Source organism: Equus caballus, chromosome 15, assembly GCF_041296265.1.
Source record: "Equus caballus isolate H_3958 breed thoroughbred chromosome 15, TB-T2T, whole genome shotgun sequence".
Lineage (NCBI taxonomy): Eukaryota > Metazoa > Chordata > Mammalia > Perissodactyla > Equidae > Equus > Equus caballus.
Window position 1 is genome coordinate 104136385 of NC_091698.1, and position 22999 is coordinate 104159383.

The following is a 22999-nucleotide window of genomic DNA, read 5'->3' on the forward strand; positions in this document are numbered from 1 at the left end:
TTTTAAAGCAGACCAAACTCTAAAGCATTTTTAAGTTTCAAGAAAAATAGAAGTTGAAACTATTGAGCCTGTTGCCAATGGTTCTAACTATTTTAGCAATAATTCTAACAGTAAATACATTTGAGTTCTTAACACAACAATGTCTAGTACCTTAGAGATGACGACATTTAAGTCTCTATTACAAAAATTTAACCTTATTGATAGCACATGATTTTTTTTTACCAAAATGTAAAGTTAAGTAGCCTACAGGTGCTTTAAATATGACCAGAATGCAAACAAAATAGAGAAAAAAGCTATATGTGTACTAGCAAAAAAACCCCCAAATTCTTCAAGTGTCCATAGAGAAAGAGAGTGATCTGAAGGCATACATTGTTTGCTGAAATTAAAATCTTTGCCAAAGAGGGCTGGCCCTGTGTCCGAGTGGTTAAGTTCGCTCGCTCCACTGCAGGCGGCCCAGTGTTTCGTTGGTTCGGATCCTGGGCGCAGACATGGCACTGCTCATCAAACCACGCTGAGGCAGCGTCCCACATGCCACAACTAGAAGGACCCACAACGAAGAATATACAACTATATACCAGGGGGCTTTGGGGAGAAAAAGGAAAAAAAGAAAATCTTTAAAAAGAAAATCTTTGCCAAAGAAAACTGTGAAATCTTTGCACTTAGCCATGGGTATTACTTTTGTCTTCACAAAAATAAGTAAACAAATTAGTAAAATCCTTTTCCCAGCTCACCTGTGATTTTTTTCTTTTCATTTTGAATTAATCATTCAGAAGGTAAAATATTTTGATCCTTTGAACTTCACGTAGCAGAGGTTCTAAACACCTCTTTGTGAGAACTTCCAAGCTGTATAAAAATGAAACAATACCTTCCAATACACATTTCAAGAAAAAGGAAATAATGAGGGGGACATGGGCACAGGTTATCCCAAATCCCTCTGGTTTTCTGAACAATCTTTGTGAGCCTTAATTATAAAGAACCACATTTCATTCTTTTAAATGTTTACTAAAAAGAAGTATCACCAAGAAAAGAAATCAGAACAATATGGAATCCACTGGAAAACCCTCCTCCTTAGTTTTTGAGAAGACACTACTGCTTGGGGCTTCAGTTTCACCCCAGACGCAATTTTCTTGCTGTTAAAATGTCCGTGTATGAGAGGGAAGCACCAAATTGACTTCGAGTAGATATAGAGGTGATTGCTTTATTCTACCGGTTTCCACTCCCAGGTCATCTGAAAGACAGAAAAGCAGGTTAAAAGCAAACTTCCCAAAGCTATGATCTGGCCGTATTTCACTGCCAGATGTCACAAGAGCTGGTATTCCCATAAAGTCTGGCCTCTGGCTGCTTTCCTGGGCTGCAGCCCGGGGCATGCTGAGAATCTAGGACCCACAGTATTGCACGAAGGCCATGACAGCACTTCCAGACAGTCAGCTGCTGCCAGGCAGGTACCGATGCAGAAAACCACCTTGAAAATTGATTTTGAAATTCGCTTTTGTTTAGTGTTAGTGGTCATCTCACTTCAGTTGATCTACCAAGGTCCCTTCTGCCCCTTCTTCCATCAAGCCCCCCAACCCCCGCCCCTATCTTTACATGTGCTAACATGCTATGGCATTGTTTCAATCAGAATTTTCTTGTTTGATAATAATGCTGAATAACTCTCTTAAGAAGTTATGTAATCCATCCCCCCAGCACCCAGACCACTCTAAAACTAGGCCACAAACGTGGACATCATCTAGAGGCAGTATTTTAAAATGAAGCAGTATTTATGGACCATTATAATAAAATGAATCTATCCTACACCAGTATAGTACCATGAACTTCAGAGAGTTTAATTTCATTTGATTCATATGATAATTCTATACTAAGGCAGGTTGAGCACTACAGTATTGGGAACAATTATTTTTGGAAAAAAAAAAAGGGAAGAAACAAAAGAAAAAAGCATGAGTTCAAGTTCTTTTCCTGTTCCCTATAAGCTACAGGTCATGTCTTACTTCAGGCCAGCCACCTGACCCCTATGGTGACCTCATGGTACGCTGTCTGCTGTAAACTCCATCATCTTTAGATTTGCTCCCAGCTCCCAAATTTTCATTCTCATTTTACAGAGGACAACTAATGTTCAATAAGGACAAATAGATGCTCAAGACCACATGGGCAACAAACGGTGGTGTCTGGACCAGAACCGTGGTTCTTACCCCTAATCCATCCTCTTCCCACAATAACGTGCAGGAGACCAGAACAGGAGTCTCAGGCAAACAGAGTGGGAAACACAGTTCTAAAGTTCCTTTTCAAGCACCAAAATATGTACTCAGAATGGACCTAGATCAAAATAGATGGGCTCTCCATCAGAAACTTATTTTTAATGAAAAAAAAGCTAAAGATGAAAAGGAGATGCTTTCTATTTGATTACAATTTCCTTCTTAAAGTGTAACAAATGCTATGGTCAAGTCTAACAATAAATCGAGAAACCACAAATATGGTGAAATAGTCTGCTTTCCTTTCCCCTTCCACACACCAACACTGGAGAGCTAATTAACAGACGGGGAAGAACTGGTTTGATCTTTAACTAGAACTTGACGATCCTAAAATCCTTACTTGCATTTTTGTTCTGGCAGTCAAGAAGCTCAGGTAACCATAAGCGTCAAATAAAGTAATAATCTCAGCAGAGGCTCTGGGTAGAATAATCTACTCGTGTTCTCTCATTTAATAACAAAAAAGATAACAACCAAAATGAAATAGTATAACTAACATCTTTTTAGTGCCTTCCATGTGTCCAGCACTGTACTAAGTGCTTTCTGATAAGCATCATCTTTTAAAACTATTCCAACAACCTATGAGGTAGGTATCATTATTATTAGCCCCAATTTAAAGATGAGGAAACTGAGGCACAGATGTAGTTCACACACTTAGTGAGTGGAGAAGCCAAACTTGTGTAGTCTGACTTGAGAGCCCATCTTCTTAATCACCAAAAATGTACCATTCTAGGGAGTTCTGCTGTCTATTTCTGACATAGAAGGCATAAATATACACATATGTACATATATATGCATATATAATGTATATGCATTTGTGTGTATACATAATATGTATAATTATTTTAAGATGCCTTCATTCAATTTTAAATCAGAAGAATAAATTACAGGTAACTATGTAAAGGTGTGTCAATTTCAGAAGGGCTGACTCACTCTGGGGGGACATGGGTTGATGTTCTGAGCAGCAGCAAAGGTCTGATGCAGTCAGTCTCACTGACCACTTCCCTCCCCCGCCAGCTGTGCATTCAGAAACAGAGGAAGGAATCCTCGATGAATTTAGTCTTAACCATTTTTTTCAATTTTATGTCTGGCCATCAAAATATGAAATTCACAATTTTAATATCCTGCTAGCATACCTCTTCAGCATAATGTGAAAATAAAAGTCTAATTTTATTTTCATTTGCCTTATGATCCTTTCTGGCTTCTGAACGTTGTTCTTCACAACATGGCGGATATTCAGTTTTCATGGTATTTGTCCTTCTCTTTGTTCTCCCTTAGTCATCTGTTCTTGGGACGGTTGCCCCAAGGATGACTGTTCCAATGATTCTTGTCTCTCGGGTATCTGTTCTTGGGATGGTTGTCCCAAGGATGTCTGTTCCAATGACTCTTGTCTCTCGGGTATCTGTTCTTGGGACGGTTGCCCCAAGGATGACTGTTCCAATGATTCTTGTCTCTCGGGTATCTGTTCTTGGGACGGTTGCCCCAAGGATGACTGTTCCAATGATTCTTGTCTCTCGGGTATCTGTTCTTGGGATGGTTGCCCCAAGGATGACTGTTCCAATGATTCTTGTCTCTCGGGTATCTGTTCTTGGGATGGTTGCCCCAAGGATGACTGTTCCAATGATTCTTGTCTCTCGGGTATCTGTTCTTGGGATGGTTGCCCCAAGGATGACCGTTTAGGGGGTTCTTGTTTGTCAGGCATCTGTTCTTGGGATGGTTGCCCCAAGGATGACTGTTCCAATGATTCTTGTTTCTCGGGTATCTGTTCGTCAGACGGTTGTCTCGAGGACGACGGCTGGAGCAATTCTTGTGCCTCGGGTTTTTCTTCTGGTTGTCTTAGTGATGATTCTTCTTGAGACTGTTGTCTCATTGGTGGTTCTCTTTGGTCTTCTATCTTTACCGGGGTTTCTAGTAGTACAGGTCTATTTTTTTCCTCTACCATGTCATATTGTTCTTTTTCTTGTTTTCAGTAAACAAAATAAAACAAAATCACCAATAAACAAAGTAGCCATCTAAAACAGGTGAAATAAATCACAAAATGACAAACATTGCTATTATATCATTGATTTCATAGTGACAGTGCAAATATTAATAAAAATAATTTTTACATAGGGTATTACACTTACAATGTGCTTTTCCGTATATTATCACTTTTACTCTCATTTGGAAATACAATTTCAAACAAGCATAAAATAGGATGGGATAGTGTCAGAGAAGCCTAAGAGAAGCAAGAACAAAGGGTATGCTTCCAATAACACATAAAATCCATCAGTTGTTTGAAAACTGAAAAAAAACATAGGAAAGACTCTCTTCTTCTATGAGTCACTGAGGTAGGGAAGGGACTTTTAGTAAAATGAAGAAAAAGCAATCAGCACAGGAGACTCCAGAGCCTGTCTTCTCCAGAAGAGGGACCAACGCATGAAAGCAACGTGTAGAGTGCAAAGATTATCATGGACTTCCTAACCTTTCACAGCCACACCTCACTTGCCACTGCCAACACTATCTGCTCCCACAGCGATAAATGCCATTTGGACAGGAAATCCAAGGTTGTTCCTAGAAACTGAAAACAACACCAATTCAAATAACACGCGGAAAAACATCTTCAGTGAGACGCCTCACAGAATCTGAGAGAAGCCAGGTATCAACTGACATGTTTACTTATTGCCTTTCTCCTTTTTGCAGAAGCAACACCCAGTGCCCAATACAGAAACCTCAACTCCAGTTTCATCCTCATCCCTCATAGCTATTTGGTGGCCAAGTCTGGTCAATTCTATCCGGCCCCAGTGCCTTGGTCCAGGCTTCCACCATCTAATAGAATGTTGTGAGTGCACGTAAATGCTCTCTTACCTTTCCCTTCTCTGCGTGCTGTCAGAGTGGTTATTTTAAAACATAAATTTGATCATATCACTTCCCCACTTTAACATCATCTATAGGACAAAGGCTAAATCCCTTAGACACACACGGGCATAGCAGTGATGGCCAGCAGACCACCAAGACTGTGCTCCCCTTCCCTAGCACAGAGCTGCCAGAGATGTTCCCAGCCAACTTGCGTCCAGGCGGAGCCAAATGTCTAGTTCTAACCAAAGGGCCAAGAGACGTGATGTCACTGCCCTTCTGGGCTGAGGTGGTTAAAATCTGATATAACCTCCTGTCTCCTCTCCTCCTGTAGCAAACTCGAAGGCCAGGTGTGGAAGATGGCAGGATCACAAAATCAAGGATCCCTGAGTCACTGCTGGGAGGAGAAACACCCAGGACAGCCTCCAACCCACGGTAGGTTTTACCCAATCAAGGAAGAAACATTAATTGTGTAGAGCAACTGAGACCTGGGGCATGACATTGTTACTACAACTCAGCCTAGCCTACACTCACTGATACAAAGGACCCTGAGAGTCAGACCTTATCTGTATTTCCTTCTTCCTTTCATGCTGTTCCCATTCGCTCTTTGTTCCAATTACACCAAACCAGTTGCACCTCCCCAAGGAACCATCAGTCATTCGTGAATTTGCACAGGCTGACCCCACTGCCCAGCATCCCCTTCTCAACACCGCCTACTTGGCAAATTCATACTGATCCTTCACAATTCATTTGAACAAGCCTCTCCCATAACACAATCTATCAATCCCCGCAAGCTCTCCCCGGGGCCCAGACCGTCAACCATCATCTCTTCAGGAATTTTCAGGGTATCCAATACAAACCTCTATCTGGTTATACATCTGTGCCCCAACCAATGTAAATGAGCATCTTGAGAATAGCGAAACTGAGCTTCACTCATACGGATTCTCCCAACATTCAGTACAGTACCTAGCACAGACTTGGCAACTCCAGACTGTTTTGTTCTGTTTTGAAGAATGATTAAACGACAGGTAAGTCCTCGCTCCTCCACCTGCTTTCAGAATAATCTTGGACAAGTCACCTTCTCTTTCTGGATTTCAGATATTTCTTTCTTGAAAAATAGTGGCAAAAGTATGGATCTTTAGAAGTGTAGGATTATGGTGCTCAGTGAATGAAAGCACATGGTGAACTGTAAAAGCTGATATATACATGATATGATATTCATTATTTTCACATAAAAGTTTAAAGAGCAAAAATGGGGGGGGAGATTATAGAAGAAAACTAACAACTGTCACGAGGGACTATATGATTATATGCCAATGTAAGGCAGAGGCAGGCAGAGCCGTAAAGGGCCGATGTCGCCCCTTGCAATCCCCCAGGAAGATGTGCCTGCGGCTCCTGCTCCCTCACCAGCGCAGTACCCCCTGCAGGCTCCCCACAGCTGCTGGGCTGATTCTCAAGGTCTGTTCCCCAGCGGACCCCAGCAACTCATGGGCGGGGATTGTGTCTCACTCATCCTCACTTCTCAAGCACCCACTCAAGCCTGGCACATGGAAGGGACTCAGAAAATGTTTGATAAATGAAAGAATAAGGTGATAAACACAAATGAACCAGCAGTCCCCTAGTCCCACAAGTAAAGCATTCCTAAAAACATAAAATTAGAATACACAAAATCAAAGATAGCATTAAGATATTAAGTTACGTTTATAGGAATAATATATTACCATAAAATGTAATATAAAATTACCTTAAACATTAATAAAAAATAAAATGCGTTCTGTATTCACACAAAATAAAATGCATTTCAAAAATCCCTGACTTCTCGTTGCCCTTTAAATGCAATCACCAAAGAGACATTTGGGGCATTGTGTACTTATTCTGTATTGTTTTCTTTGAGAATTGAACCCACAATCCAGCAGCCCTCCAAATGTGGCTAAAACTCTGTCACTTCAATGCACCTATTTGTCTGAAGTCTCCTGTCTGAAACCTGCACTTCTTACACAAGTTTCAGGAGCTTTATTTTTTGCTCTTCTCTACTTATTTTTTTTTTTTACAAAATATTATAAGGGTATATGCAGTGAAATATTAAAATAATTGCACAATTGAGCAATGAAAAGTCTGCCTGAACTGAACTGTTGGTTGACAGACAGTGCCACCATATGGTGAGTCAAAACCTTCATTTGTCAACTTCTCTAAAAATTGTGCCATATAAAATACGGTTTGGGGGGTCGATGCATAGTTATGAAAGAGTAAGAATTTTGTTCAAAGTCAAATAATCCAAGTGGAAGGCTGCTTGCAAATGGGCAGGTAGTGGACACCCAGGGCGGGCAATGAATCCAGGGACCCTGCTGCAGACATAGTCGTGGGGTAACCACAAATGGGCCCTGGGCACAGAGCAGTCACCTGCATTTACCCTACAGGCCCTATAAGTGATCATTGATAACTCACTTTCTTACCAGGAAATGTAACCACTTTTTTATTCTTGCTGAGGTTCTTGAGAGACGCTAAAAAAAAAAGAAAGAAAAAAAATTCAGGTATTAATAAACTGACCGAAGGGTTTACATACTATGGATTTTGATGTAAGATCTATGGCTAAAAGAACTACTGGAATACAATCCTGTTGACTAGTTTAAAGAGAATTTAGAGCCAATTTTGGTAAAAGTATAAGTGTACTTTATTATACAGAAAGTCACGCCAACACTATGAAAACTGTAGTTTCTGAGATTATAGAGCAATTGGCAGAATTTTGGTCTTCTTTTCTTCCACTAAGAAAAAAGCATATTTTAGTTAAGGTGGGTTTTTTGGTTCTTTTTAATTCCTTCCTCGTGCAGTTTCACAGCAGGAAGGCAGGGCATATGGTGGCATTTCCTTTGCTCCATACAAGATTTAGTGGGTAACAAAGTTCCTCCAGTTAGACCAGTAAACCGTAAAACGCAGGTGTTGGGCAAACTCTACGAACAACGTGAAAATGTAAACCAGCTCAGCTTACATGGCAGCTGCTTTCCAAAAACCTCAGTAGTAAATAGCAATAAAAATAGAACATTCAGTCTATAATGAAAAAATACTGAAACTAGAAAGGTTTCATTTACATCAATACTTGCAACATAAAACACACTAATACACACAAGTATGCCATAAATAAATGCACTAAAACTTCTGCACATCTTTCCCCTTTAACATCTCATCTGACAAATCTGCTTTGAGTTCAGGTATTTTGAAGTTTATAGGAGTCTCTGCCAATTCACCAACATAGCACGAAAACATTTGTTCTCTTATAGATATATGCTCCTCAGTGTATCTGTGTGTTAAATTTTTCACTGGCATAATTAACACAGAAATATTTTTGCTAATAAGCACTTCAGTTAAATTGAACTCAGGAGCCAAATAACGAGACTGAAGCTGTTCTGAAGACCTGACATTTTGGCAAGTGAGATGAAAAAGATGCCGGAGAGCAGCTGGAGGAGCTGACAGCGAGCGACTGGAGGAAGAAATTCGAGAAGCTGTTAGAAGAGTTGATTGGAGAGATTAAATTGCCAACAGCAGCAGCTGGAGATCTGAAAATTGGGGTGGAGAAAAAAAGGAACAAAAACTAAGAGTTTCAAGAGAAGGCTGGTTTTGACGACAACCGTGGGAGGTCAGAGGCCACCAAGAATTGGACTTACCACAACAGCTGGAGGAGGTCAGCAAAACCACTGCCTCTGTCCGCAAAGAAGTCTATCAATTGTCCATTTTAAATAATATCGTGATTTGAACATATTGTAAGTACTGCCTTTGACACTTGCTTTGAAACCTAGTTTTCATTTTCACTTATTTGCGTGACTGCCAGAATACACGGCAGCTGCTAGTTATGAATTAAGATGTCAGGCTCAATTTGTGAAAATAAATCCAATGTTTGGGTTTAAGGTATAATTTCATTTGCGAAAAGTTAAAGACCCAAAGTCAGACTGTATTTAATTTTTGTATTTGGTAACTATGACCCAGGCATCTGATTTCTCTGTGGGCTAGAACGTTTTTAAATAAATCAGCAAAGACATTTACCAAGTCCTTACAGGGGATTACAAATTAAATTGAAAAGTAGTCTGAACTCACAAAATCTCTGATAGTAGCTTTCCTGTCCATCTGGGGACCTGGAATAACAGTTAACCTAATGAGCTCTCCTGCAACCAGTACAGATTTAATTCTTAAAATATTTTTAATTTTCTGTATTCAAACGTGCTCATCACAGAAAATTTGGAACACAGAGAAAAGCCCCCAAAATGGAAATAAATTAAAGTCATTGACTCGCCACTTGGTGTTATAAGTTGTCACATAAATGAAGTCCGGTGACAGGGAATAGAACTTATCTCTGATTTTATAGCCTCAGGATAAACTTCTAGATGCAGATGGCTGGTTCAGAGGTATACACGCTTCAAAGCGCCCGATAAAAGATTACCCAAGTCACCCACTCTTGCGGATACAGTGTCCCCAGTAGCCTTCTCAAGTGAGGGCTGCTTGCTCTTCCACACACTTGACAGTGGGCTGGGGTCCTGCATGCTCCTCACTGCCATTTCCAGACCTTTATCCCTTCCTCCTCCCACAAACCCCTCAGCCTCTTTGCAGTTCATGTTATCAGACTCCAGCACCCACCTCCCTTCCTCGGTGTAGTCACCCTGTCTCCTAGACCGTCTGAGCCCTGGCTTCCTCTCTCGCTAACATAGCCCCCTGTCATAATCCTTTGGGATCTCAGCAGCCACTGGAGACAAACCTTCCAATCAAGGCTTCTCAGTTCCTTGATTCATCCTGTCCAACGATCATGTTCTCTGTCCTACTCCCATGACCAACCCATAGACCAACCCGTAGAATTCTGACCCATCTCAATTTCAATCTCCAGTCTTTATAGTTGTCTCTTTTTAATGCCCCAACTCTGATTCTTCTACCCCATCAGCACCTTGACCCACTGACCCTGCTGCCATCCCACCGTCCCTCATCCTTCGTTGTCCAATTCAGATATTACAGTCCATCCTTGGACTCATTCCTTTGATTCATGATCACTGACCTCCAGGGATCCCTTAGCACTACAACCTAAGCCGCATACCCCTGCCTGGCTCATTCAGTAGCTCATTCTTCTAAGAAACTGTTTCATGCTTTCTCTTTCTTCAGAACTCCACCTCCTCCCTCTGCACCCACAGCTGATAGCCTGTCTTCTACGTGTGAAATAAGATCAATTGGAAAAAGCTTCCACAGGCTCTGGCCCTTGCACTCCTCAACCTACCAGGATCTGCATCCACATGCTCTGCCATCTTTCATATCACTCTTGAGGGACCATCCTATTCCTAAATATGGCCAACACTTCCCTTGTGCACTAATTCCACATCTCTCACCTACTCAAGCACACGCACCCAGCCATATCTCCTCTCTAACTCCTGTATCATCAGTTTGTTCCCCTTTAGATAACAACAAATTTAACGGAATATCACTTTCTTTAAAAAAAGAATCCAACCTTGACCATGTATCCACCACTAGCTGCTGCCTCATTTGGGCAATTTAGAGCTAAATGCCTAGGAAGTGTTGCCTGTGCTGGATGTCTCCACTCCCACCCCTTTGGATCAACTCCTATCCATCTTCATACTCATCTTTCTATAGGAAGAATCTACTGTTAAGAGTACAAATGACTTCTATATTGTCAAATCCAAGAGTCAATTCTCAGCTCTCACTTTGCTTGACTGATCAGAAAAAATTAACTCGATTCAGTTGCATTATTGCTCAAATATTGCTCCTTGGCAGACTTAGAGCCATACTTTTTAAAGCTAAAAGGCCCTTAAGAGATTGGCCAATACAGTTGTGTCCCACTGTGTTCCATGGAACCCTACTAGTCCTCAGAGACGTCTCTGGGGACCAGTGGGAGAACATCAATGAGAAGCCAAAGGAAAGCTGAACTTGTGGATTTCAACCCACCCACATCCTCTTCAAACAAACAGTTCCTTTTTTCTCTGCTCTACACATTGGGGTTCCTCATAATATTCCACTTGGGGAAAAAGAGTTCTTGTGCTTCTTTTGACTTTTTATTTGAAATAATTTTAGATTTCTAGGAAAGTTGCAGAGAGAGTACAGACAGTTCTGTATACTCTTCACCCGGCTTCCCCTGGTGTTAACATCTCATATAACCATAGCACACTTGCAAAAACTAAAATCAACATTCCGACAATACTATTTAACTACAGACTTTATTTGGATTTCGCCAATTTTTCCACTAATGTCCATTTTCTGATTCAAGATAGCATCTTGCATTTAGTCATCATGTCTCCTAGTCTCCTCAAAACTGTGCCATTTTCTCAGTCTTTCCTTATTTTTCATGACCTTGACAATTTTGAAGAGTACTCGTTGGGTATTTTGTAGAATGTCTCTCAACTGGGGTATAGCTGATATTTTCTCATGAATGGACTGGAGTTATGGATTTTGGGGAGCAATACCAGAGGGATGAAATGTCCTTCTCACTGCATCATACCAAGAGGTATATTATATCAACATTACATTATCACTGGTGATATTAACCTTGATCACTCACGTAGGTGGTGCCAGTCAGATTTCTCCACTATAAAGTTTTCTTTCAAAGATTGAAAACCAATGATCTTGTCCTCACCTTTTATTTTACACATGAAAAAAATAAGACCCAGATAAGGGTTCAAATCAGTTGATGTGCACAGTCACACTGTGTATTAATATTAGTGGGACTAGAACCCCATCAGAAGAGAACTTGCAGAGGAGATGGCAAGTTTGGCTATTGGATCTTGAAGGTCCTTTCCTAGTCTAAATTTTGAGCATGTTATAAGTTATTTATTCTTCTTTTACTCATACTGATAAAAACATATCAGAATCTCATTTGAAAGGAATGATAACTTATTATGCTATAGGTATTATTCCTGTGAAATGTGCCAAGAAATTCAACAAAAGTACATGGTGAAAACAAATAAGAATGCACTCTTCGACAATTCAACGTTGGCAGATGTTTAACCTCAATATTTGTTTGGCACACAGTAACAGTAAAATGTCAACCAGAGGACCAGTCAAAGTCAAGTGAGCAGAGATGGCTGGAAATTAAAGTAGGGCATTGATGAAGGTGACCACAAGGAGACAGGGGCCCTCAGCCAAGCCAACAGACACAGGTTCCTCTGCACAACACGTTAAAACAGACATGCAGAACTCAGGGAAGTTTCAAAAGAACGGTGAAGAATGAAGAATGACCTTACATTTGTGTATGGTTTCAGAGTCATCAATATACCTTTAAATTACTCTTCTCGTTTAACATCACAACAGTGACATGTGCTATCAATTCTGCAGATGAGGGAAATAATGTTCACAGAGGCTGACTTGCCTTGGACTCCACAGATATCAAGGGGCTGGCACTGGACCCCAGAACTCTGTGTCTCCCATACTTTCCACTGCACACGTGGTTGAATTAAACTATTAGGGTTTATTTTAATGCTCAGTTCCTCTGATTAACATTTTGCTTCTCCTTCTCAGATATTTTTAAAAAGAATTTTAAATAATTACATATTAAAATCCTCCTAGCAATTTTAATTTATCCAATCACAGCTTCTCCAGGACCATTTTGGGGGAGGACTGTCTACAAACAGGAGAAAGCCTACACCTTGTTTTTCTGGCCACCAGGAAGGCAAAGGAAATGGACCCTCCTCATGCACCCGTATGTATAAAGCATATAGTCTTTGATCGCTAAAAAGGAAAGCTGCCATATAGACCCAACTTGTTTTATAATCGCTAGGAAACATTTTTATAAAACTCGAAAAATCATTTAATCAGGCTAAGATTATCTACCCTAGGAGACTGGAAAGGGGCTTCATGCCAATCAAATACTATACAGGAAATGAGTTACTTCTGCCAGCACGAGAGAGAGAGAGAGAGAGAGAGATCTTAGATTCTCAGAACAATTTATGTTTAGTAGTAAGGCAAGGTCCAAGGAGAAAAAGTACAGTGAACACTCTTCTCTAGAATTATTTGGATCTTGTTCTGTCTAAAGGCAAAAACTCTGGATTCAAAACTCAAACAACCCCCAGTGAATTAAAGCCGAACCCACCACACAGCCAAAGTGACCACTGAGCTCTCATCCCTCATGGCTGCTGTCCCCATGGCTGCTGTCCCAGCGTCCCCCTCCCAGACTGTGCGCCCAGCCTCGGCGTGGGCAACAGCATGGAGGGGTGGGCAGCTCTCCGCACACCCTCACCAGCCTAGAAAAGACAACGGGAAGAGCGGCGCCACATGCAGGCTTCACAAAGTCCGCCTGACTCGGAACCGAAAGGGAGCGTCTGAGTCCACCGCCTCCTCTTACCAAGGAGCACCCAGGCCCCTGCGACTGGTCTGAGTTGACACAGCCCCACGACAGCAGGTCCAGGGCCACTGCCAGGACTCTGGGATACAGGCTTAGTGCTTGCTGTCCTGGGTACCATGGGGCAGTCCTAAGCATCATTTTATACCTAAGTAAAAGATCACAGCATATCACTCAACAGATTTCCAAAAAATAAACCTCTCAAATAACAGCATCATCATTTACAGAACAGAAAGAAACACCAACTGGATAAGTTATTGCCTAGCAAGTATGTGGGAAACAGCATGGAAGCATCTAGAAGTGCTGATGGATATACAGGCATTCGCAGCACAAGATCAGGGCCCGAACCACCCAGCCGACAGGAACCCTTAGGTTTTCCTTCAAGTTTTCCTTATCCTTGGGCAAAATAAGATACCTACCCAGTGGCATAATGTTCTGCACGGTTAACCTCCTGACCCACGGACCAGGTCGCCCTCACCAGCCTGCATGGTATCACCGTCGGTGAGAGCTCACTTACTTCTCTCCCACACCTACTTCCTGAGAGTCAGCTTCTTCAAAGAAAAGGTGACTTCCATCTGCAAGGAGCTGAGACACCAACTCAACCTCACACTATTGTGTAAATAACTGGTAAGAGCGCCCAAGAGCAGAGGCTTCATCTACTGGCCACCCGACAGGAGGAGAAAAAAGAAGGGGAAGGGTTTCCTAGGGGTGAGGAGAGATGGAAGGGTGTTGTGACCCAGAGCCACCCTTCTGCTGAGGGTCACTCTGAGGAAGATCATAAAAACAGCAGGAAAATGAGCAGAAGCCTGACTCAGGCCAGTAAGTCTCCCAGCTTCACTCAAAGCTAGAAAACGAGAATGGCAAAATAAGGCATAATGACTAATTTTGTTGGAGCAGGCTGTTATCACTGTCAAAACAGACAGCGCTGAGCAGAACACAGCAAAGCCACGATGTGCTTTTGAACTGAAACGTGCTGATCAAAAAGGCAAGTCAGTCCCTGGATATGCCTTCTCTGCTCTTCATGAGGGCCCTGTCATGCCTGCTGGACCCAAATCGGCGCCAACCGTCAGTAGCTCTCTGAATGACAATCAATAACAGGTCATCACAGAGCCAAGCTAATTTATGATCATAAAGAAAGATGTTAAAAATTCATTCTTTAACAATTCCTAAGTTGCCAGATTGACTAAAATCATAGCACACACAAAAAAAGACACCTAATGAAGCCTTCAACCAGGAGACTCTGGCCTGATGACGCTGTGCCTCAAGAGTCTCATGCTCAGGGCAAGGAAGGACAGAGAGCTGAGGAGGCAAGTCAGCGCCAACGCAGCCCGGAGAAGTCTGAGCTAGGCCCGCGGCGCCCCAGCGCCCCGGCGCTGCCACAGCTCTGAAGCAAGCCGGAGCAGGCTGAGAATCACAGCAAAAACAAATGAGCCTTCTTTTTTTCTGATTCTTTCGTTCCTTCTCTTAGAATTCTTTCTTTCTCCCTCCACTTCCCAATTCTCAGAAACAAAGAAAAATAGCGGCAATAGAACACAGCCAAAAATTATTCCCAGTGAGGGAAAAAAATTCCACTTATTACTGCCTTGAATTAAACTTCAGGGACTTAAAATTGCCTTATTCTTCCAGAAAAATGAAACTTGCAAGCTCTCACAAAATACAAGGCAATGCAATGTTTTGGAAACAAGTATTGAACTAGGAAGGGTTCCAGGCTTTTGAAGCACCTGCGTCTGTAGAAGTTGATAGGATGGATGGCCACTGACAGCCACAAGCATTTGGTAGGAAAGGTAACATTTTTTAAGTGAGGTGTGAAACGGGCTCATTCCCTTCTCCCAAATAAATCTTTGTGTTGGGCCACAATTTCTGGTGGCTCTGTGCAATGTACTGGTGTGAAAAACTGCTTGGGGACCTTGAAGGCTGTAATGCAACCACATAGCTATGGGGTGGAGCCCAAAGGTAGGCTGGCCTCTTGGAAACAAACCACAGGGGCCATAAAATCATTCAAAGCCACCTCATCGGGCAACATAGTGCTGATATTATGGATAAACCCACCGCAGGCCCACAATTTCAGGGCCAGTCCCACGGCTAAGTCAACCCCGCACACTCCTGGCCGTGGGGTAGAAACGGAAGAGAAGTGGATTTGCTTGAATTTCTGCAGTTTCTTCTGTCACCTTTGTCACCAAGGACAAGACAGGTAATCATTCTGTTTTCTCCTCTGTTAAATGAGGATCATCACCTGGCAAGGTTGTTAGAATGAAAATAAAAATCGGAAGGAAATGTTTATGAAGGTATTGTGGAATCTGTGCATATTTTTAAATTATTGTTACAGCAGATGGTTCAATATTCATTTTACATACTTAAGGCTCAATAAAAGCCTGTAGCATCTAATGGGATTTTTTTTCCAAGTACTCAAGACCTTGACTACAGGGAAAGGGCAGAGCAGGAGCAGGAGGGGGAGTTGGGTTACATTCTCTCCTTCGAGATTTCTCTCTGGGGTGAATTGTCACCTGAAGAGCATCCTTCAGTTAAAAACCAAATAAGGAAAGAAAAGAGAAGTACATTCCACAATGGAATGGACACTTGTATCAGAGACTTACTTGTGAAGCCTCGTGGGGTCCTTGCTGGTCACTGGGTGGCGATCTGGGGCCCAAGTGTACGTCTGCTCCAGTGTGGTGCAATCACCACCTTTGCATTTTAATATCTGGGATCCACTTTACAAACCTCTTTTCTTGAAAACAACAAAAGCTTCTGTGTTCATCTTGTTGGCATTTATCACACTGAATGATGATTTTTCTCTTAAGTTACCAAGAGTTGAAAATCAAAAGGTAGACATTCCCCAACATTCAACGGAAGTTGTTGTTGAAAGATTTTGATAGTGGGGACAACAATTGCAATGAAATTTTAAAATTGAAAGCCGAAACATCATACTGTAGGGGGTCCAAGTCAGCCTGTGTTCCCAATCTGTGTTTTCTCCCCATCCGAGATGAGAAACAGTAGGAAAGAACTCTCGCACGAAGAGCTCTCGCCACCATCACGACCCTCCTCGGGCCCAGCCTCACTGGTCCCCTGATGCCGTCCCTCCTCTGGCTCTGTGGTGGCTCTGCCTCTGGTGCCCAAGAAGACCCCACTGCTCTCCACTTCCACATATAACCTTCGAGCCACCCTTTAAGATCTCTTTTCCCTTCCAGGCTCCCCTTGGGGTTAGCTGAATTGAATTTTATGGCGTAGTGGTTAAGTTCGAGCTCCGCTTCAGCAGCCCAGGGTTCACTGTTTCGGATCCCAGGCGCAGACCTATGCACCACTCATCAAGCCATGCTGTGGCAGTGTCCCACATACAAAACAGAGGAAGACTGGCATAGATGTTAGCTCAGTGACAATCTTCCTCACAAAAATAAATAAATAAATAAACCAAGGATAAATGCCAGGAGAAGTCAGCTAGCAAGATGTGACAGGCAGTAGCCTGCCCACAGGACTAGGGAGCCCAGGCTCATCCACCTCCTTACAAACCAGCAGAGCTCCCTTAGCCTCTCCTGTGGTAAACACTCCTCCTCAATCTTTCTTCAAGCGGAGCGATGCTCAGGTCCTTGCACACAGGGTCCATGGAAGGAAGGCAGAGATGGAGGAGAGAGGAGGCCACTCAAACAGTCTTAGGTCATCCCTACTTCTGGTTTATCTCACAGGACACTATTATCTCACAGGATTGTAATTCCCACACTTTAAAGAAAAAGTGCTTTGTTTGGGGAACTAAATTACACCTAAAGAGCATACAAGTTATTGATAGAGATCTGAGCCACAGTTCCAGGCTATGGGATGAACTGTAGGGTTTTCCATCCCTACCCACGGATACGAGACCTCCAGACTCAGAAGACACAGCCTGCACATGAGTTCTGGCTGCAGCACGAATGTTCTGGAACGTAGGAAATAACCCTGTGACCTTGGAAAGATACCCACCCTCTCTATGTCTCAGTTTCCTCATTTGTAAAACATCCAACTCATGTAATGAAAAGACAGTTAACACAGCCATAGGATTTTTACAATGTGCAGCACATTACGTCATTTACTGGATGTCAATACTGTAATATATCATTTTCCTACTCTTCATGGCTAAGATGTTACACCAGAAAAGCATATATATGAAAACCTTTTGTAAACTGCTTTTAAAACTACAAATCTAAAGAATTATGATGATAAATAAACAGTTATGAAAAAATTTAGGAAAGGAATTTATAATTTGGTGATGTTATTATTACAGGGTTTTTATGGGGGGAAGAAAGGGGATTGTGGGAAAGAAGTAAGACCTTTCCCTATTGAGTGTTCTGTGGGCATTTTAACTATATCTCAGGAGACAAATTTGACTAGCTGTTTATAACAGGATCTGACAAATATCCTCACCCATGGCTGAATTATTACAGAATATATACATTTCTATTTCTTCAACATCTACTTGACATACCTTTTTTCTTTGTGTTGTGTCTTAAGGGAAACCTTTTCTTAAAAGACATTCGTGAATTGTCTTCCTGAAATAGAACATCAGTGTTAGTAGCTGATACTCTTTTCTCTGAATATACACAAGAGTCCTCAGGATTGGAACGCTCAGCTACAACTGGACTCTGAAAACTGAGGTCTGCAACAAAGGTTAGTCCACTGGAGATATTAATGCATTCAACAATGATTTGCCAAAACACAACAGCCCATGCTGGAAGGCCATCCACTTCTCCATGCTCCAGCAAGGGACAGCCTTACTCTGGCCTGGCCTGGGAGTCCAGATCAAGATAAAAGAAGCCCATGGATCACTGTGGACCAGATATACTCTATTGGTCTGGCTTCAGGGTCCAGTGCCATCTGCTGGACTCTTAACTCATGGCAGGTCAGGGGCCAAGCTGGAGACTGGGACCCATGGACCCAGTTCATACTGATTCCCATGGGTCATTCCAAGTTTTCCACCACTATCTTGTCCTCCCAAACACTTCCCATATCAAAAATGACCCAGCGTCACCTTGGAATGTAAAAAACTGGAAAGAGAATCACTTCCTTCCTAACAACAAGAAAAAGCCATGTAATCCACAAAATTATAATCTCCTTGAACTCATCAGCGAGTTGAGATCACAGGGCAACCAACTAGCTTGGAATCTAAGGACAGACAGACTCCTCCAAAGAGACACAAGACCTGAGCACTGGCTTCCTGGGACGGAGCATGGGAGGAAGAGACAGCCAAACAAGGGGATGAGACGATTTCAGCCAAAGGTTTCAGTGAGTGTAGGTGGGCGTGAGAGCGGACAACCAAGGCTGCCTCGAGAAATGGCTGAATCTATGGCAAGGGCAGGGAAATACAAGATGAGCCTGGAGCAACTTGAAGGAACAGAAACAAAGGAAGTTCTTAAAATAACAAAACATGTCAACGGACGTGTCAAAGGAATACAGGAGCCAAGCTGCAAGAATTCTAATGGCCAAAATGGGAACAGTTAGAAAGAAAATAAATCATGTAATATTGGGTTATAACCCAAAGTAGAAAACGACTACACATGAGTCCATAATGATACGAATAAATGGTTGAATAAATAATAAATTGGAGATAAAAAATAAACATTCCTTATAGGAGAATTCCAAAGAACAGATGTACATAGATTACGCTGCCCCTCCTGGAGGTGGTGGCCAGGTTCCACCCTGCCTCCTTTTGGAGGCTAGCCTTCACGATTTGTAGGGAAAGGGATCAGTGGTAAGTCTACAGTGGAGAATCCTCAGAAACGATATATTAGGCGAGTAATGAAGGTTAATATTATTAGGGATGTCATGCGGATATCCCCTGATACAATGTTACAAGAAGAGCACTTCACCTCCGTGGCAGTCTTCCCAAAACCCCATAACTCCAGTCTGATCATGAGAAAAACATCACTGGGGGACATTTTATGAGGCCTGCATTTCATGATATCAAAAACAAACAAAGACATTACCAGTAATGAAAACTGCAGAGTAATAGCCCTCTCAGAAACAGACACAAGGATCCTTCACAAAGTATTAACACATTGAACCCAACTATATATAAAGGAAGACAATACGTCATGAACAAGTGGGGTTCATCCCAGGAAGGCAAATTGAGTTCAGCATTTGAAAATCGACCAACTCAATTCAGCATTTCAACAGACTAAACAAGAAAACCACACATTTTCTCAGTAGATGCAGAAAAGCTGTTTGACAAAATTCAGCATCTATTCACGGTAATACTCTCAGTAAACTAGGAATACAAGGTAATTTTCTCAATCTGATAAATGACATCTGCAAAAAAATATGTATATAAATATAAACATATATACATATACACACACAGCCAACCCCTCACTTCATAGTGAAAGTCTGAATGTCTCCCCTTAAGATCAGGAGGAGGGAAGCATGTCCGCCCTCACCACACCTATTCAACATCATACTGCAGGGCCTAGCCAGCGCAAAAAGGTAAGAATGTGAAATAAAGGCATCCTGATAGGGAAGGAAGAAATACTGTTGTCTTGATTCATAGACAATGACTGTCTAAGTAGAAAATGCCAAAGAATCTACAAAAAGCCACTAGAACTAATGAGTTTATCAGGATTTCAAGATACAGATCAACACACAAAAATCAATTGTTTTTCTATGTATTAGTAACAAACAATTGGAAATTAAAATTTTGTGTCATGTATAATAGCTCCTAAACAAAATACTTATGCATAAATCTAACAAAATATGTGCAAGATCAGTATCCTTAATGCTAAAAAAAATTGATTAAAAAATCATAGACCTAAATAAGTGGAAAGATAGACTATATTCATGGTATCTCATACTCAATATTAACACGTAGATTCTCCCCAAATTGATCTGGAGATTAATGTAGTCCTAATCAATCTCACTAGGATTTCTGCAGAAATTGACAAGTTGAGTCTAATATTTATTTAGAAAGGCAAAAGAACTAGAATAGCCAGAAATAATGTTGAAAAGGAAGAATAAAATTGGAGGTCTCACAATGAGAGTTCAAAACTGCAGTAATCAAGAAAGTTCGATATTGGTGGAAGGAAAGAAACACAGATCGATAGAAGAGAATACTGAGTCCAGAAACAACCCAAAACAGATGTGGTCAGGTGGTTATGAAAAATGTGCAAAGAAATGTAATGCAGAAAGGATCGTCTTTTCAACAAATGGGGCAGGAACAATTAGACATCCACATGCAAAAACCAAAAGACAAACCACATTCCTACATTGAACCACATACAAAATTTAACTCAAAATGGGTCCTGGACATAAATGCAAAACATAAAGCCATCAAGTTTCTAGAACAAAGCATAGAGGAAAATCTGTGAGACTTTGATTTGGCATACAATTCTTAGATATGACATGAAAAGCACAATTTATAAAAGAAAAATCGAGAAATTGGACTTCATCAAAATTAAAGACATCCACTCTTCAAAATACAATGTTAAGAAAATGAAAAGAGAAACCACATACTGAGAAAAGATATTTGCAAAACACGTATCTGATAAATCATTTGTATCTAGAAAACATAAAGAACACTCAATAAAAAGAAAGCAAACAAACCAAAAATAAAAATGGAGGCAAATGATTTGAATAGACGTGTCTCCAAAGAAGATGTATAGTAGATGGCAAATAGCACATGAAAAGATGCTCAACACCATTAGTCATCAGGGAAATGCAAAATAAAGTCACAAATGAGGTCAAAGTACAGAACGGCTGGTGAGGCTGCAGATCAACCGAAACTCTCATTCATGGCTGGTGGGATTGCAAAATTGTACAGCTGCTTAGGGAAAGTTTGCCAGTTTCTCTCAAAGTTAAATATGCTTTGATCACATGATTCAGCAATCCCACTCCTATTTACCCAGTCTGTACACGAATGTTCATACCAGTTTTATCAAAATTGCCAAAAACTGGGAACACCCAAATGTCCTTCACTTGGTGAATGGATAAACAAGCTGTGATATTCCATAAAATGGAATACTACTCAGCAATTAAAAAGGATGACTAGGTGGTACATACAAGATGGATGAATTCCCTATGTATCACGGCAAGTGAAAGAAAGCAGATTCAAAAGAGCATACACTATCCAATTCCAGCTATATGATATTCTGGAAAAGGCAAAATCTTAGGACAGCAAACAGAGGAGTGGTTGCCAGGTCATAGGGGAGAGGGGAGCAGGGGGAGGTGGTTGACTATGGAGGGACGTGAGGGAATTTGGGGACAATGGATGCGCCACACTTGGTTAAGCTAGTAGTTCCATAATTGTGTGTGTCCCCAAAACTCTCCGAACTCTACACTGAAGAGGGTGCGTTTTATTGTTCGTAAATTATACCTCCATTTTTAAAAAGGAGATAAAATGACCTGAGGAGGGAACAAAGGCATGAAGTGGTAGATCAGGTGATTCTTCCTGCCGATTAGAATTATAAAACTGAAAAAAATATATCACGATTATTAAAATGAGCTCTGGAGGCACTGCAGACACCAGAGGAAGGCAGAAACGGAAGAGGGTTTATTGCTTACTGACTGCTGTGGTCTCCCACTCTGCCCCCTCTGGCCTGAGGGTGCTCCTCACCGCCCGCTGCTCTGGCTGTGGAAAATCACAGCCTTCCTGCCCAGGTTGGCAGGTGACCACTCAGAGCAGCTGAGCACCTGGAAATTTGAGGCGGAAATTTGGGAAGTGAGAAAGTTGGAGAAGGGCTGAGATCCAATGTCTGATTGGAAAGCCTGCCCAGCTCTCTCCTGCACCCCTCACTGTGCATTTGTGTACATTTGCCAAAACGCCTCAAATTCCAATGCGTGTAAATTATACCTCAATAATGCTGTTATAAACAAATCAGCTGAGCCAGCCCTGACGGCCTAGTGGTTACAGCTGGGTGCTCTCACCGCTTCAGCAGCCCCGGTTCAGTTCCTGGTCGCAGAACCACACCACTTGTCTGTCAAAAGTGATGCTGTGGTGGTAACTCACATAGAAAAACTAGGACTTACAACTAGAATATACAACTATGTGCTGGAGCTTTGGGAAGGGGAAAAAAAAAACAAAAAGCGAAAAACACAAACAAACAAAAAAAGAGACCAACTATGAACGGAGGAAACTGTGGTCAACACTGAAAAAAAAATTTCTTTTGAAGAAAAAACATGCCAGCACAGTCCCTCTGGAGGCAGCCTAGTGGACAGTGTCCGGCCTTGGTAAGCCACGCCTGTGAGAAGCTGCCCAGGACAATCATCCTCACAATGAGAGAAAGAGCAGCGGGACACGAGAACTCACGGGGGCTCTGCAGCAACACCTCATTTATCTGAAATCTACATGCCTCAACATCACCTGCCCAGAAAATAGCTAAAAGCAAAAAAGAAACCAAAAAATATGTCACAAATATGCATGTTGAGTTTACACACTTTGTCGACAGGAAAGTCTGCAATATCTCGCTCAAGCCTGTGTGCACAGTCTCAGTTCTCTGTCTCCTCCTGCCACCATGCATTAGAGGAGGAGGGAAGCTGCTGGGCTCCTGAGTCCCGCAGTGAGAGAAGACAGCAATAACCCCACAAAGCAAGCGGGAGAATTCCCAAAGCGCAGGGAGTGGAGCCCCTCTGCAAAGGGACAAAAGCCTGC

General features: G+C 41.8%; 1 protein-coding gene across 10 annotated transcripts in view; it reads right to left on the minus strand.

Moving 5' to 3' along the window:
• Positions 1-731: 731 nt before the first annotated feature.
• DCDC2C (doublecortin domain containing 2C) overlaps positions 732-22999 on the minus strand; it is a 106242-nt gene continuing 83974 nt past the window's right edge. For 2 of the 10 annotated variants that reach the window (XR_011425791.1, XR_011425793.1), the window contains 3 exons: positions 7535-7582; positions 3383-4205; positions 982-1228 (listed from right to left, as the gene is read on the minus strand). Coding sequence is in view for 2 of the 10 variants with exons in the window: in XM_070234820.1 (XP_070090921.1) it covers positions 3490-4205; positions 7535-7582; positions 17849-17912 (828 nt within the window). In the remaining 8 variants the exon portion in view is untranslated. 10 annotated transcript variants of the gene reach the window in all.